Below are 12,674 nucleotides of genomic sequence, written 5' to 3' on the forward strand. Positions count from 1 at the left end.
GTACAATTAAATCGCACACACTGGTGATGGTCACAGCTGTCCTGCAGCTAACTTACAGAAGCGAGGTGGCGTTCACTGGTGCCAAAAGGCCCCCTGATCATCATCAATAGGTAATGCAAATGAAGTATCTTGACCAATGACACAATAACAGAGCTAGAGCTGGGGTTTGAACAGCCCTTGTACAACACTCTGGTTGCAGGGCTAACTCCTGCATCGTAGGCAACTCTCACGTTGTATTTATAGAAAGGATGTATTTATCTAAGTGTATATGCTAGAGAGCTTTTTTAATGATGACATGATGATGAAAAGAATACACCATGTTACAAAACCAAAGAAAATGACTTTTATGTACAGCCATTAGTAATTTTAGTTTAATCTCAAACAATATCTGCTTGTTTTTTGTAGGTGAAGTGACAAATCAGACTTCAGGTAAGCTGAAGGCTTTTTTGATCTATCTATCTGTCTTTCCATCCATCCTACAGTATCCTTAAGTAATAGACATAACCTCTGGCTTACATGGCACATAGAAAAAGAGTCTAATTAAACCAGGTACTGTCTGTTATATCTTTTTAGGATCACTCTACCCGATTAGAGGAACACTAAGCTATCGATCTGACGATGGAAGCTCCCCAGAAATATCTCTCCTCCAAACCTTTAACTTCTATGGAAATGCTCACTCCAAGATTTCTGTATGTCAAGCCTATTTCTAAAACTTAAAGTAACTTTTAATTTTAATCGTGAAGAAAATTATTGAAACATTAAAAATGCCTAATTTGATTGTTGTTGTTTATTGCCAGGTGAACCACAATGGACATCTGACCTTTAATGCACCATGGTCAAGCTATTCTCCTCAAGAGTTTCCATTGCATGGAAGCAGAGACGTCATTGCTCCATTCTGGACCGATTTAGACAACACAGGAAGTGGCAACATCTATTGTGATCAGCACACCAGTGGCCCTATTCTCCAACAAGTTACACAGGACATAAATACATACTTCCCAGCACTAAACTTTCAGGCCAACTGGATCTTTATTGCAACTTGGCATGAGGTTGCCTATTATCCAAGGACTGAAACAGTAAGTGATTTAATTTTTTGACAACTGAAACATATTATATGAGTGATATTGAATAAAACCCATTCCAAAAAACTACCATTTGTTTTTCACAGCAAACAACCTTTCAAGCGGTCTTGGCCTCAAATGGGCAATACTCATTTGTACTGATAAATTACGGGTCCCTAGCATCGACATCAAGATCTGTACAGGTTAGAGACATTCAAAATAATCCATGCTACATACTAAATTATTTGCTATGTATTTATCACTGTCTTTTTTTCCCCCAAAAATATGATTAAAACATAATAATTTATGAATATGAATTTTCCAGGCTGGATATGACACGGTCAATTCCCCTCACCATTTTACCATCCCAGGATCATTCTCTGTAAATGCAACCGGTCCCAACTCTGTTTTAAGTCTTAATAGTAACGTCAATGTACCTGGCCGCTGGGCTTTTCGCGTAGATCAAGGGTCAACAGGCTGCACTTTTAATGGTAAGAACAGAGGGTCTTTTAATGTACCTCTTTATAAAGATAACTACATATATCAAGGGGTAAAAGAAAAAAATATTGTCTATGTCTCATGGTGAAAAGTGGGGTCATTAATCATGGTGTAGTGAATACTAAACAACCTTGTTCTTCTTTGATAACACTTTTATCAGTCTTTGATTTTAGAAAAATCAAGTTAAATTCAAACTCAAAATTAATATTAGTTAACAGGATAAAATAAAAGCCTTAAATGTTTGACTTTTTTTCTTAAAGGTCAACCTGTTCAAATTGGTGACTCTTTCTGGAGTGACAGCACTTGTGCACAGAAGTGTACCTGCACCAGAGCAGGGCTGCAGTGCTCCAATGACCCCTGCTCCTTTTCCCAAATTTGTCGGCCAGCTTCCTTTCAGTACTCCTGCCAGACAGTGCGAAGACGTACCTGCACCATCAGCGGGGATCCACATTACTACACCTTTGACAATGCAGTGTTTCACTTTCAGGGAACATGTACTTATGTTCTGTCAGAACAGTGTCAGAATGAGCTGCCTTACTATAGAGTGGAGGGCAAGAACGAGCACCGTGGCAGCACTCGAGTTTCTTGGACACGACTGGTCAAAGTCTTTGTCTATAATGAAACTATTGAACTTGTTAAAGGCCGTCGGGGTCAGGCTAAGGTAATAAGGACTACTGTTATGTACAGTAACATATACTATTATGTTATTTGTATGTTATTTGCATGTTTTGTTTTGTCATTATTTTTTGTTGCTTTCAGGTTAATGGAAACTTTCTCACAGCTCCATTTTCCCTCAGAAATGGCTCCATCCAAGTTTATCAATCAGGTTTTTCTCTGATTGTCAGCACTGACTTTGGTGTGATGGCGTCATATGACATGAATCACTATGTCCGCATCCGTGTGCCCTACACGTACCAGAATAACACCTGTGGCCTATGTGGAAACTTCAACAATGACCGTGAAGATGACTTTCGAACCCGTGAAGGTGAAGTAGTGAGCTCTGATGTGGTTTTTGCAAACAGCTGGAAGGCATCAAGGGATGATGAGCCCGGCTGTGAGGCTCAGTGTGGAGGATTGGCCTGTGCCGCCTGCTCAGCAGATCAGTCAGCATTGTACAGAAATTCTGCTCACTGTGGTATTCTTGAGGACAGTTCAGGGCCGTTTGCTGCCTGCCATCAACAACTCCCTCCAGGATCCTTTGTGGACAGCTGTGTGTATGATCTGTGTGTCGGCGGAGGGTATCAACCCATTCTGTGCCAAGCGCTTGACGTCTACTCAAGTCAGTGTCAACAAAATGGTATTCAGCCACAAAGCTGGCGGAGTACTGACTTCTGTGGTATGTCTGTTATTCAACTTAAATTATTTCAAATATCTCCTGTAAAATTTCCAGTGACTTAGAATAAATGTCTGTTTCATTTAGAAATTCCTTGCCCAGCAAATAGCCACTTTGAGGCCCAAGGTACAGGATGTCCAGCCACATGCGTCAACCCTAATTCCACCCACAACTGCCCCCTTCCCAATCAGGAGAGCTGTGTCTGTGATTCAGGCTACATCCTGAGTGGTGGTGTCTGTGTCCCTCATGCTGAGTGTGGCTGCAGCTTTGAGGGTCAGTACTACCGCTCAGGAGAAACTGTCATATTGGATGCAGACTGTGGGAGGCGCTGCAGTTGTAGCTATGGCTCCATGAGCTGCAGCCCTCACAGCTGTGGTCAACATGAGTCCTGTACAGTGGAGGATGGAGAAAGAGGTTGCAAACCAAACAGCTTCTCAACATGTTGGATAAGAGGCCCAGGATCATATCAAACATTTGATGGGCTGATGTACCAGTACCCTGGAGCATGTCGCTTGACACTTGCCAATGTCATTGGATCTTCAAATCACTCACACTTCATGGTAACCATGGAAAAAGTTCCAAAAGGTGTCCAAAATTTTTCCAGAATCCTAAACTTTGAGGCAGAGGGAACACGCGTTGCCATTGAGCTGTCAAGTAGTGGCGATGTTCAGGTGAGTGATTGAAATAAATCTCCACAGATGAATCAAGCAAAAAACATGAAATCAGTTTTTTTAAAGATTATTTTATAATTTTAACGTTTAATAAAGCTAAGCAAATATCACAAATGGGATAGAATTTTGATCTGTTCTGCTAATACAATGAATAATAAACCACTATTTTGTATTAACTTTCAGTGCTTGAATGAGATCGTTTACCCTTAGTAAATGAATGTCAAACAGCTACATGTTTTAAAAGGGAAAAGTTGTAACCTTTCATCAGCACATTTGAACAGATATCTGTAAACTATTAAAAATGCAAACTCTTTTCCATACATTTTGGATTATTCTGCACATTTTTCCCCACCCAAAACTGTTTAAAATATTTTTACTTTTAATGTGTTAAAGGTTGATGGTCAGCTGACCAGACTGCCCTTCAGCTCTGGGTCCAACAGAATCCGCATCTTCCAAAGCAGCACTCAGAGCATCATCCTTCGTACAGCCTTTGGTGTAACGGTGCAAACCACCTGGCCTCACTTTGTAGGTATCACTGCACCAAGTGTCTACAGTGGGTTCTTAGGTGGACTTTGTGGAAATTACAACGATGACCAGCATGATGATTTCCGCACTCCCAATGGCACTCTGGTCAGTGATTCTCAGATGTTTGGGAACAGTTGGCGAGCTGGATCCCTGGCAGATCATTGTGTGGAAAGCAGATATCATAACTCTGCAGCCAATTTCAGTTCCAGAGAGTACTGTGGAGTTATTAGCTCTAACACTGGGCCATTTACATCATGTTGGGGTTCAGTGGACCCAGGGCTGCAGGTTAATGCATGTGTGGAGATCCTCCAGGGCTCAAGAGATCCAGCTTCAAAACTCTGTGAGGTCCTACAAGATTATGCACTGATGTGTCAATACGATGGGGTTTCCCTTGGACAATGGAGGAATACAACTGGCTGTGGTAAGATTTTGAGCAACATTTGATTGAAATGCCATTTAAATGGAAGCATTTATTTGTTCTTTTTAAATAGACTTGTTCCTTTATTCCTCTCCAGAACTTACCTGTCCTCCAAACAGCCACTATGAACTTTGTGGAAGTTCATGTCCATCGTCCTGTCCCAGCCTCTCTTTCCCCTTCACCTGTGACACTCAGTGCCAGGATGGGTGTCAGTGTGACGATGGGTTTGTTCTGAATGGTAACCAGTGTGTCCAACCAACATCATGCGGATGTTATCATGAAGGGCGCTATCGGCAAGCTGGTGAACAGTTCTGGGATGGTGAAGAATGTCAGAGCTTTTGCACCTGTAATGGTGTTACTGGTGTAGTCCAGTGTTCCCCCAACACATGTGGACCTCAGGAGTCCTGCCGTGTGGTTGAAGGGGAATTTGGCTGCCACCCCAACCCTCATGGCATCTGCTCTGCCTCTGGAGACCCTCACTACCTCACCTTTGATGGCAAGGCCTATGACTTCCAGGGAACCTGCCGCTATGTTCTGGCAACAGTTTTCAATGAAACTCAAGGCCTTAAACCCTTTTCTGTGCAAGCAAAGAACGAAGCCTGGTTTAGGTTGCCAGTTTCTATAACTGCTGAAGTTTTTGTTGATGTCTTGGGCTATCGAGTGCGTATATCCAGAGACAAGAGGGGAACAGTGGAGGTGAGTCACACATTTCTGGATGGAAGATTGATGCAAGTGTTTAAAGCTGCCTTTAAATATTGAATTGCAAAGCCCTTGTTAAGCTACAAAAATTTTTTTAATTTCTAAATAGTTCAAAGTTCAAAAATTTAGTTATAAATCCAGGAAACAACTGTCTACTTAACAGGTAAATGGAATCAACAGAAACCTGCCAATATTCTTCAATGGAAGCCTGTCTATTTTTGGAAGTGGTTTTCAAACATTTGTCAATACAGACTTTGGACTAAGCATCAAGTATGATGGGAGGAGCAGAGTGTCTATTTCTGTGCCCCCAATCTACAGGTACCCCACCCACTGGTCCACTGAGCTGAAATGTTAACGTCATATTCTTTGTAGTTTAGATACGGATGGATGAATATACATCTTCTAATATTTAAAAATCATTTCAATTAATTATTCTTTAAAGCTAATATCCTGATAGATAGATAGATAGATAGACAGATAGACAGACAGACAGACAGACAGACAGACAGACAGACAGACAGACAGACAGATGTTATTTCTTTCCTGACTCTTCATTGGTATTATTATGTTAGCTACTTCACAAATAACTGTTAAACTCACAGATGATTCTATACAATATTTTATTCAGTTTATCTTATGTCCATCAGAGAAAAGATGGTCGGCCTTTGTGGAAACTTCAATGGAGATCGAAATGATGACTTTCACTCCCCAAGTGGAGCAGTGGTCAACACTCCAGATGCTTTTGGGGCAGCCTGGAAGGTTCCTGGGAACTACACCTGCAGTGATGGCTGTGGCTCCTCATGCCCTCAATGCAATGATGACCAATCTGCCAGGTCCCAGTGTGAGATGATTCAGGCAGCTGACGGCCCCTTCAGCTTCTGCCACGAGGTGGTGGATCCGTCACCATATTTCAATGACTGTGTCTTTGATGTCTGTGTGTCGGGAAATCGGGGCAGTGATCTTCTGTGCAGGGCTCTTGAAGCATATGTGAGTGCCTGTCAGTCTGCTAATGTCCGAGTCTATCCTTGGAGACAAAACACCACCTGCAGTAAGTATAGAAGGCCCTTTAATGTTATAGTAATCAATCCAATGAGTGTTTTATTCAATAGTCTCTTTAACTATAGCATCTTATCTGCTGAAACTTATTTATCCAGCTCACACTTTGTTTATTTTCCTTCCATGTAAAGGAATTGAGTGCCCAGCCAACAGTCATTATGAGCTGTGCGGAACAGATTGCGGCCACACCTGTGCCAGCAGCATTGATGCCCCCTGTGACCATGTTTGCTCTGAGGGATGTTTCTGTGATGATGGTTTTTCCAGGAGTGGAAGCAGCTGTGTCCCTGTGGAAAGCTGTGGCTGCCAGTATGAAGGCCTCTACTTCAATGTAGGCCATTTAAGTAACCTGATTCTCATTCATTGGGGTCTTCATGTTTTCTCAGAAATAAGTGAATAAGGGCCCAAACAACACATTATAGTTACTTTGACAATTTAAATGATATGTTATATCACTGTCTTTTTATACTCACAAATACTAAGACATATCATGTGTGCGTGTCATACGTACCAATATTTGTCATATTAGATCAGAAACTTTTCCTGTCGGTGAGTGTTTCCAAAATATTATTTATATGCAAACATTTACAATATGATATGAGAGAGATTGTTTTGCAGCATTTCCTTCTTATTTTGAACTGTAAAGTTACAAGCTTATATAGGTATACTACTGGAAAAGCGTAAATTATTATCTAAGGGCTTTGTAGGCTTCAAAAAGTCTAATTTGCAACACTCAGTTTAATGTATTACTCTTGACATATTTTAATGTAAAATTCCATTTCCAAAGATCATATTGCGACTGATTAATAAATATGTGTCTTTTTCACTGGTGCACTGATTCAGTTTTGTAATATACAGTATTATGGGGCCCATTTTTCTGGAACAATAGCATGTTGTGGGGTCCGACCTCAAAGGAATAGTACACCCAAAACATGATTAGCCTTCATTTTCTACTCACCCCCATGCTGAACAACACCCTGGAGTACTTTTTTGATATCCTAAATGCATCTGGAGATCTGGGAGGCTTCTTGCTGTCTGCTGACATTCAAATAATGGAGGTGCCCAGCGCCCGAGGCAGAAAGGTCCATAAAAGTCCACAAAAAACGTGTCAATATTCCTCCATACTGCTCGTCCAATGTATTCCAAGTGTCCTGAGTGGGTAGCGTCCATAATTTACTCGAAACGAAGTCATTTAGAATGTTTTTAGAGCATAAACAGTAGTGTATAGGATTTCCTAAAAGCGCGTTCACGAGTCTACGGAAACCGCGGCAGACCAAACCAGATGAAAGTGCGCATTCAGCGTCTTCTCCGCCGATAATGCAAGCGTAGAAGAAGAAATGTGCTGTTTACCTGTGCAAAGAAAGAAACAAAGAAATAAAAATGTCTGAGGACTTCAGTGATGAGGAAGAGCATGAGTTCTTTGCCGAGCTGAATGCGCACTTTCGTCTGGTTTGGTCTGCCGCGGTTTCCGTAGACTCGTGAACGTGCTTTTAGAAAATCCTATACACTATTGTTTATGCTCTAAAAACATTCTAAATGACTTCGTTTCCAGTAAATTATGGACGCTACCCACTCAGGACACTTGGAATACATTGGACGAGCAGTATGGAGGAATATTGACACGTTTTTTGTGGACTTTTATGGACCTTTTAACTTAGTTTAAATTAGTTTAAATTAGTTTAAAATTTCCTGTTATTTGATTAAAGCCAAAACTGAAAGTAAGGAATAGAAACTTGGCAATGGCTAATCTGCAAATATAATTTTAAGCTGAAAGGAAGGATTACAGTAACACATTTGTTCTTCTTATGCTTCATCATTTCTAAATACTGTTGCACAAATTAATATTTTCCCTATTATGTCACCTTGAAGGCTGGTGAGTCCTTTTGGACAGATGGATGCTCCCAGAGATGTGAATGTCAAGCCCCCAATGTCCTCAACTGCTATCCTTCATCATGCACTCCTGCACAAGAATGCTCTATCAGAGATGGTCAGCTGGGCTGTCATGATCCAATGTCTACCTGTACTGCATGGGGCGACCCACATTACATCACCTTCGATGGAGCCCTGGCTCATTTTCAGGGAACATGCTCTTACATCATTACTGAGAGCTTGAGTCAAAGCGACACAGAAACTCACTATAAAGTAGTGGCCACCAACAACCACAGAAGGAACAACCGTGTGTCATTTGTGTCATTGGTTGATGTATACCTCTCAAATCCTCAAGAGAATGTTCATGTCAGGCTTGGACCTAACAAGAGAGTGAAGGTAAACTTTATTTTAAATTCATAATAAATAACAGTTTTTCAGGTGTTCAAACTTAATTTCTTACTCCCTGAACTCTCATCATAACAGGTGAATGGAGCTGAGGTCTCTCTTCCCACCACTGCAGGAACCTTTGGTCAGCTGATGAGGCAGAGAAGGTTCCTAGTGTTTGATGCTGGTGATGTCATAGTCCAGTTTAATGGCCGCAGTACCTTACATGTAAGAATGGGCCGCCACTATCAAAACAGAGTCACTGGAATGTGTGGCAACTTCAACAGTGATCCTACGGATGACAAAGTTTTGCCCAATGGTACATTGGCCCAAAACGACAATCATTTTGGCCACAGCTGGAAATCAGAGACAAGCCAAGCAGGGTGAGCTCAGATAAAAAAATTTCTGTGTTTACTCCCAAATATTTACCTCTATCTAAACATTTACATCTGTATTTTTATAGGAATTTGCTGCCTTTAAAATCTCTCAAATATTTTACATATTTTCTAGATGTGGAGCCACAGATGACAGAAGTGGTGGCGGACTGGATGACTGCCACTTTATAGAGGAATACAGGCAACTCTGCCGAGTCATCACCAACACCAGCGGCCCATTCAATTCCTGTCATCTCCACTCTGACCCGCAGCCATTTTTCGAATCGTGTGTTTATGATCTCTGCCTCTACACACCAGCTAATGACATGCTGTGCTCAGCAGTCTCTGCTTATGAGGAAGCCTGCAACATTCTGGGTTTAAACATTACTGACTGGCGTTCTCCTTTGAACTGTGGTATGTTATCTTGGTTCAATGGATTGACAAAACCAGACTGTTTTGCCATACGCTCATGTTTTCTAAATGTCTCTGCCATTTCTTATTTGATTCAGCTGAGACAGACCCGTGTGAACAGCTGGACTGCGCAGATTACGAGTGGTGTGGAAAGAAAGATGGTGTTTACGGCTGCTTCTGTGATGAGCACCATCATAGACCCAACAATGAGAGCTACGGTAATAAAAACACCTTTCAGGAAAACTTAAACATAATTAAACATTTTTACACCTGTACTTCACTTCAGTTCACTTCACGTTTCTCCCCAAGTGTAAAGCACAATCTTGATATTTACTGCATAAGTTGGTTACTAAACCTGTTGTGTTCCTGGTGTCCAGACTCGAGCATCCAATGTGCCAGCAGTTCAGGCAACATGTCAATATCTCGCTGTCAGCTGTTTGAAGCTGGCTTCCATCCCACTGCTCTCCACCTCCAAGATGCCTCCTGCAATGGGACTCTGCAGGACGGACGACTGATCTTCCACTTTGACAATGACAACCATCTGTGTGGGACTGCTCTGAGGGTACAGTTAATATATTAACATCCTCTATCAGAGCAAAAATATGTTGCTAAAATTGATTGACATGAGTTTATTTCACTGTTTAGAGCAATGGAACTCACTTCATGTACGAGAACACCATTCAGGGGAATGTGGATCCTCATGGAGGTCTAATCAGCCGTCAGAGGAACCTTCATCTGCAGTTCTGCTGTATTTACCCTCTGGCCCAGGCACTGTCAATGGCTGTAGGCATCAACCCTGTGGAGAGGTGATGAAAAAATGATCTGTTCAATTCTACTTTTATATCTTAACTAGTTACAGATTATATATACTTAAATCATTTAACACAGAGTTGTTTATTCAGCCTATCTGATGCATAAATCTGGATGCTCACAATTATTGTTTGTTCTGCAGCATTTTGAGGAAGAAGCTTCCAATTGGGATTGGATCATATCGTATGAGAATGATCCCATACGAGGATGAAGACTTCCACTTCCCACTTAGCACTAACAGAAACATAGAGATGGAAGTTGATGAAATGCTTTATATAGAAGTGAGAACAGAAGGAGTAGATCAGCGCCAGTTTGCCACAGTTCTGGACTCTTGCTGGGCCACGCCAATCAACCAAGCAAACTACCCTATTCGCTGGAATCTCATTATTTCACAGTAATTGAGAAAATCTTATTATCTTTTATAACTCTAGATTGTTACTTTACTCTCTGCAGGCTGAAATTAATCCTGCATCTGTTTTGTTACTCAGGTGTCCTAATCCAGACGATGGAACAGTAGATGTGATTCAAAACGGTGTCTCCACTGTAGCGCGTTTCTCCTTCAGGATGTTTACCTTTACCAACCACACAGAGATGTACTTGCACTGCAATGTCCACTTGTGTCTCATGAGAAACAACAACTGCACAGCTGTAAGTAGCATTGTGTGTTCAGTGCAGCTATATCATGTACATATTATCCCATTGTACGAATTCACAGGCCTTTAATGTTGCTGCTTTGGTTTGTTTCAGCACTGCTATCCAGGACACCACAACCGATTCCAGAGGGACATATCTTACCATGATTCTGCAGCGCTAACGCTTGGACCACTAGTCCTTGGGGCCCAACAGAAGAATGGTAAAACAGCCTCAAACTCTCTTTGCTTTATAATGACAAAGATCATATTGCGACTGATTAATAAATATGTGTCTCTTTTACAGGTGCACTGATCCAAAGAAATGGTGCTTCAGGCTGTCTGACATCAACTGTTACCCTGATTTTCAGCTTACTGATAGCCAGAATCTTAGTGAATTGAGATTAAAAAAAAAAAATTCATACTTTAAGATCTAGTAGAATTTTATTACTTGATTGATTTTTGGTTGGGGGCATTTTCTGGTTTTCTGGTATATACTCGTCATCAGGAAAAAGAAGGAAACATCTATTGATGAATGTAAATCAAATTCTCAGGTGTATTGGTTTACAAGGTGACAAAGTATATTTATCATAACACTTTTTGGTTTATTATCTAAGATTAGAATTTGCATACATAGGGTTCTGGTCCACAACATCTGCGGCACCATTCATTTTTCAGTCCATTTGACGGGTTTATGGAATATTCGTTTTTTATTTGTTTTGAGGGATTTTTTGTGTCATTACTTGCTATTATTATCAGAGGGTGCAAACTATTACGGTAACTGGCATTGTGGGTTTTAAGGTACACATATAAAGAACTAATTAATGTTTCCAGGGATGATCTCAAAGTGTTAAAATTAACTAAATAAGATTGAATTAATATCTGTATTCTGTTTAAGAATGTTTTTGGATGTGGGGAGATGTATGTAATTGATTATTACATACATTAATAAATATACTGAAATGCATTCTGTTTCTGGCTTTTCAATTATTTGCTGGTGATATGGTAGGGAGTGGCGGCCTAGTGGTTAGGGCATAGAGCCTGGAATCCTATGGTTCTGAGTTTGAGCCCCACTCCCACGGAGTGCCACTCTGGTTCTCTGAGCAACACCCTTAACCCCACACTGCTCCCTGGGTGCCTCACGATGGCAGCCCACTGCTTCCCCAGAGGATGGGTTAAATATAGAGGTAAATTTTTACAATGTGAGATCAATAAATTTCAATTATTGTTATTATTATTGTTAAATACACTCATTATCAGAATAGAACAAAATAATAACTTAAGTTCACTTAATTATAACTTAAGGATAACTTAAGATTATCACCATCTGTTGTTCTGAAAAACAAGATCTTGTAGAATTCTGTGAAATATTTCTTTCTGCTTAACTGTAAAAGGATAAACACAGAAAGACGATACGTGACATTGTCTTAATGCTGAATGTGTTTTCTGCAGCAACAATTTGTTTCTACAAATAAAGATACCTGCAGTAGTTACTCTTATGTGCCATTAACACATCTTATAATTGTTTTATTGATTATGCTTTAGCAGAGAAGAAAACAACATAGGCCAAGCTATGGAATTTTTTTAATTTCTTCTACTGTATAACATAACTAAGAACAGCCACTAGAGAGCACATCTGAGCAAGGAATAAAACAACATTGATTCAAGCTGCAGGGAAGTCAGGGAACATAAAAAGCACCTTTAAGTAGCAGGACTAGCCGTAGTCCTGTACACAATATGAAAACAAAGGGAGAAGCACATTGCAAGACAATAAAAAGGATGATGAAAACAATAATAAAATGAAAGAAGGTTGGAGAACAAACCAGAAAAAAGAAGACTGAAGTGAAGTGGCTGGGTAGAGGGACGTCTGGGCCTCCCTACTGAAGATGCTGCCCCCCCGACCCGACCGCAGATAAGCGGAAGAGGTTGGATAGATGGA

The 12,674-nt window shown here is 40.7% G+C and overlaps 1 protein-coding gene across 1 annotated transcript; it reads left to right on the top strand.

Annotated features, from left to right (window-relative positions):
- Positions 1-26: 26 nt before the first annotated feature.
- LOC119792269 (alpha-tectorin-like) lies at positions 27-11,141 on the top strand. Its single transcript, XM_038298840.1, has 24 exons — positions 27-78; positions 406-429; positions 574-689; positions 798-1,076; positions 1,169-1,264; positions 1,387-1,552; positions 1,820-2,220; positions 2,319-2,895; positions 2,980-3,563; positions 3,957-4,509; positions 4,604-5,202; positions 5,369-5,523; positions 5,853-6,253; positions 6,393-6,589; positions 8,128-8,523; positions 8,611-8,894; positions 9,022-9,299; positions 9,395-9,514; positions 9,674-9,858; positions 9,942-10,102; positions 10,249-10,500; positions 10,595-10,754; positions 10,854-10,959; positions 11,043-11,141. The coding sequence occupies exons 1-24, from the start codon at positions 27-29 to the stop codon at positions 11,135-11,137; spliced, it is 6,237 nt and encodes a 2,078-aa protein (XP_038154768.1). The 3' UTR covers positions 11,138-11,141.
- The last annotated feature ends 1,533 nt before the right edge of the window (positions 11,142-12,674 follow it).

This window comes from Cyprinodon tularosa, unplaced genomic scaffold, assembly GCF_016077235.1.
Source record: "Cyprinodon tularosa strain WSP-4 unplaced genomic scaffold, ASM1607723v1 ctg416, whole genome shotgun sequence".
NCBI classification, from domain to species: Eukaryota; Metazoa; Chordata; class Actinopteri; order Cyprinodontiformes; family Cyprinodontidae; genus Cyprinodon; species Cyprinodon tularosa.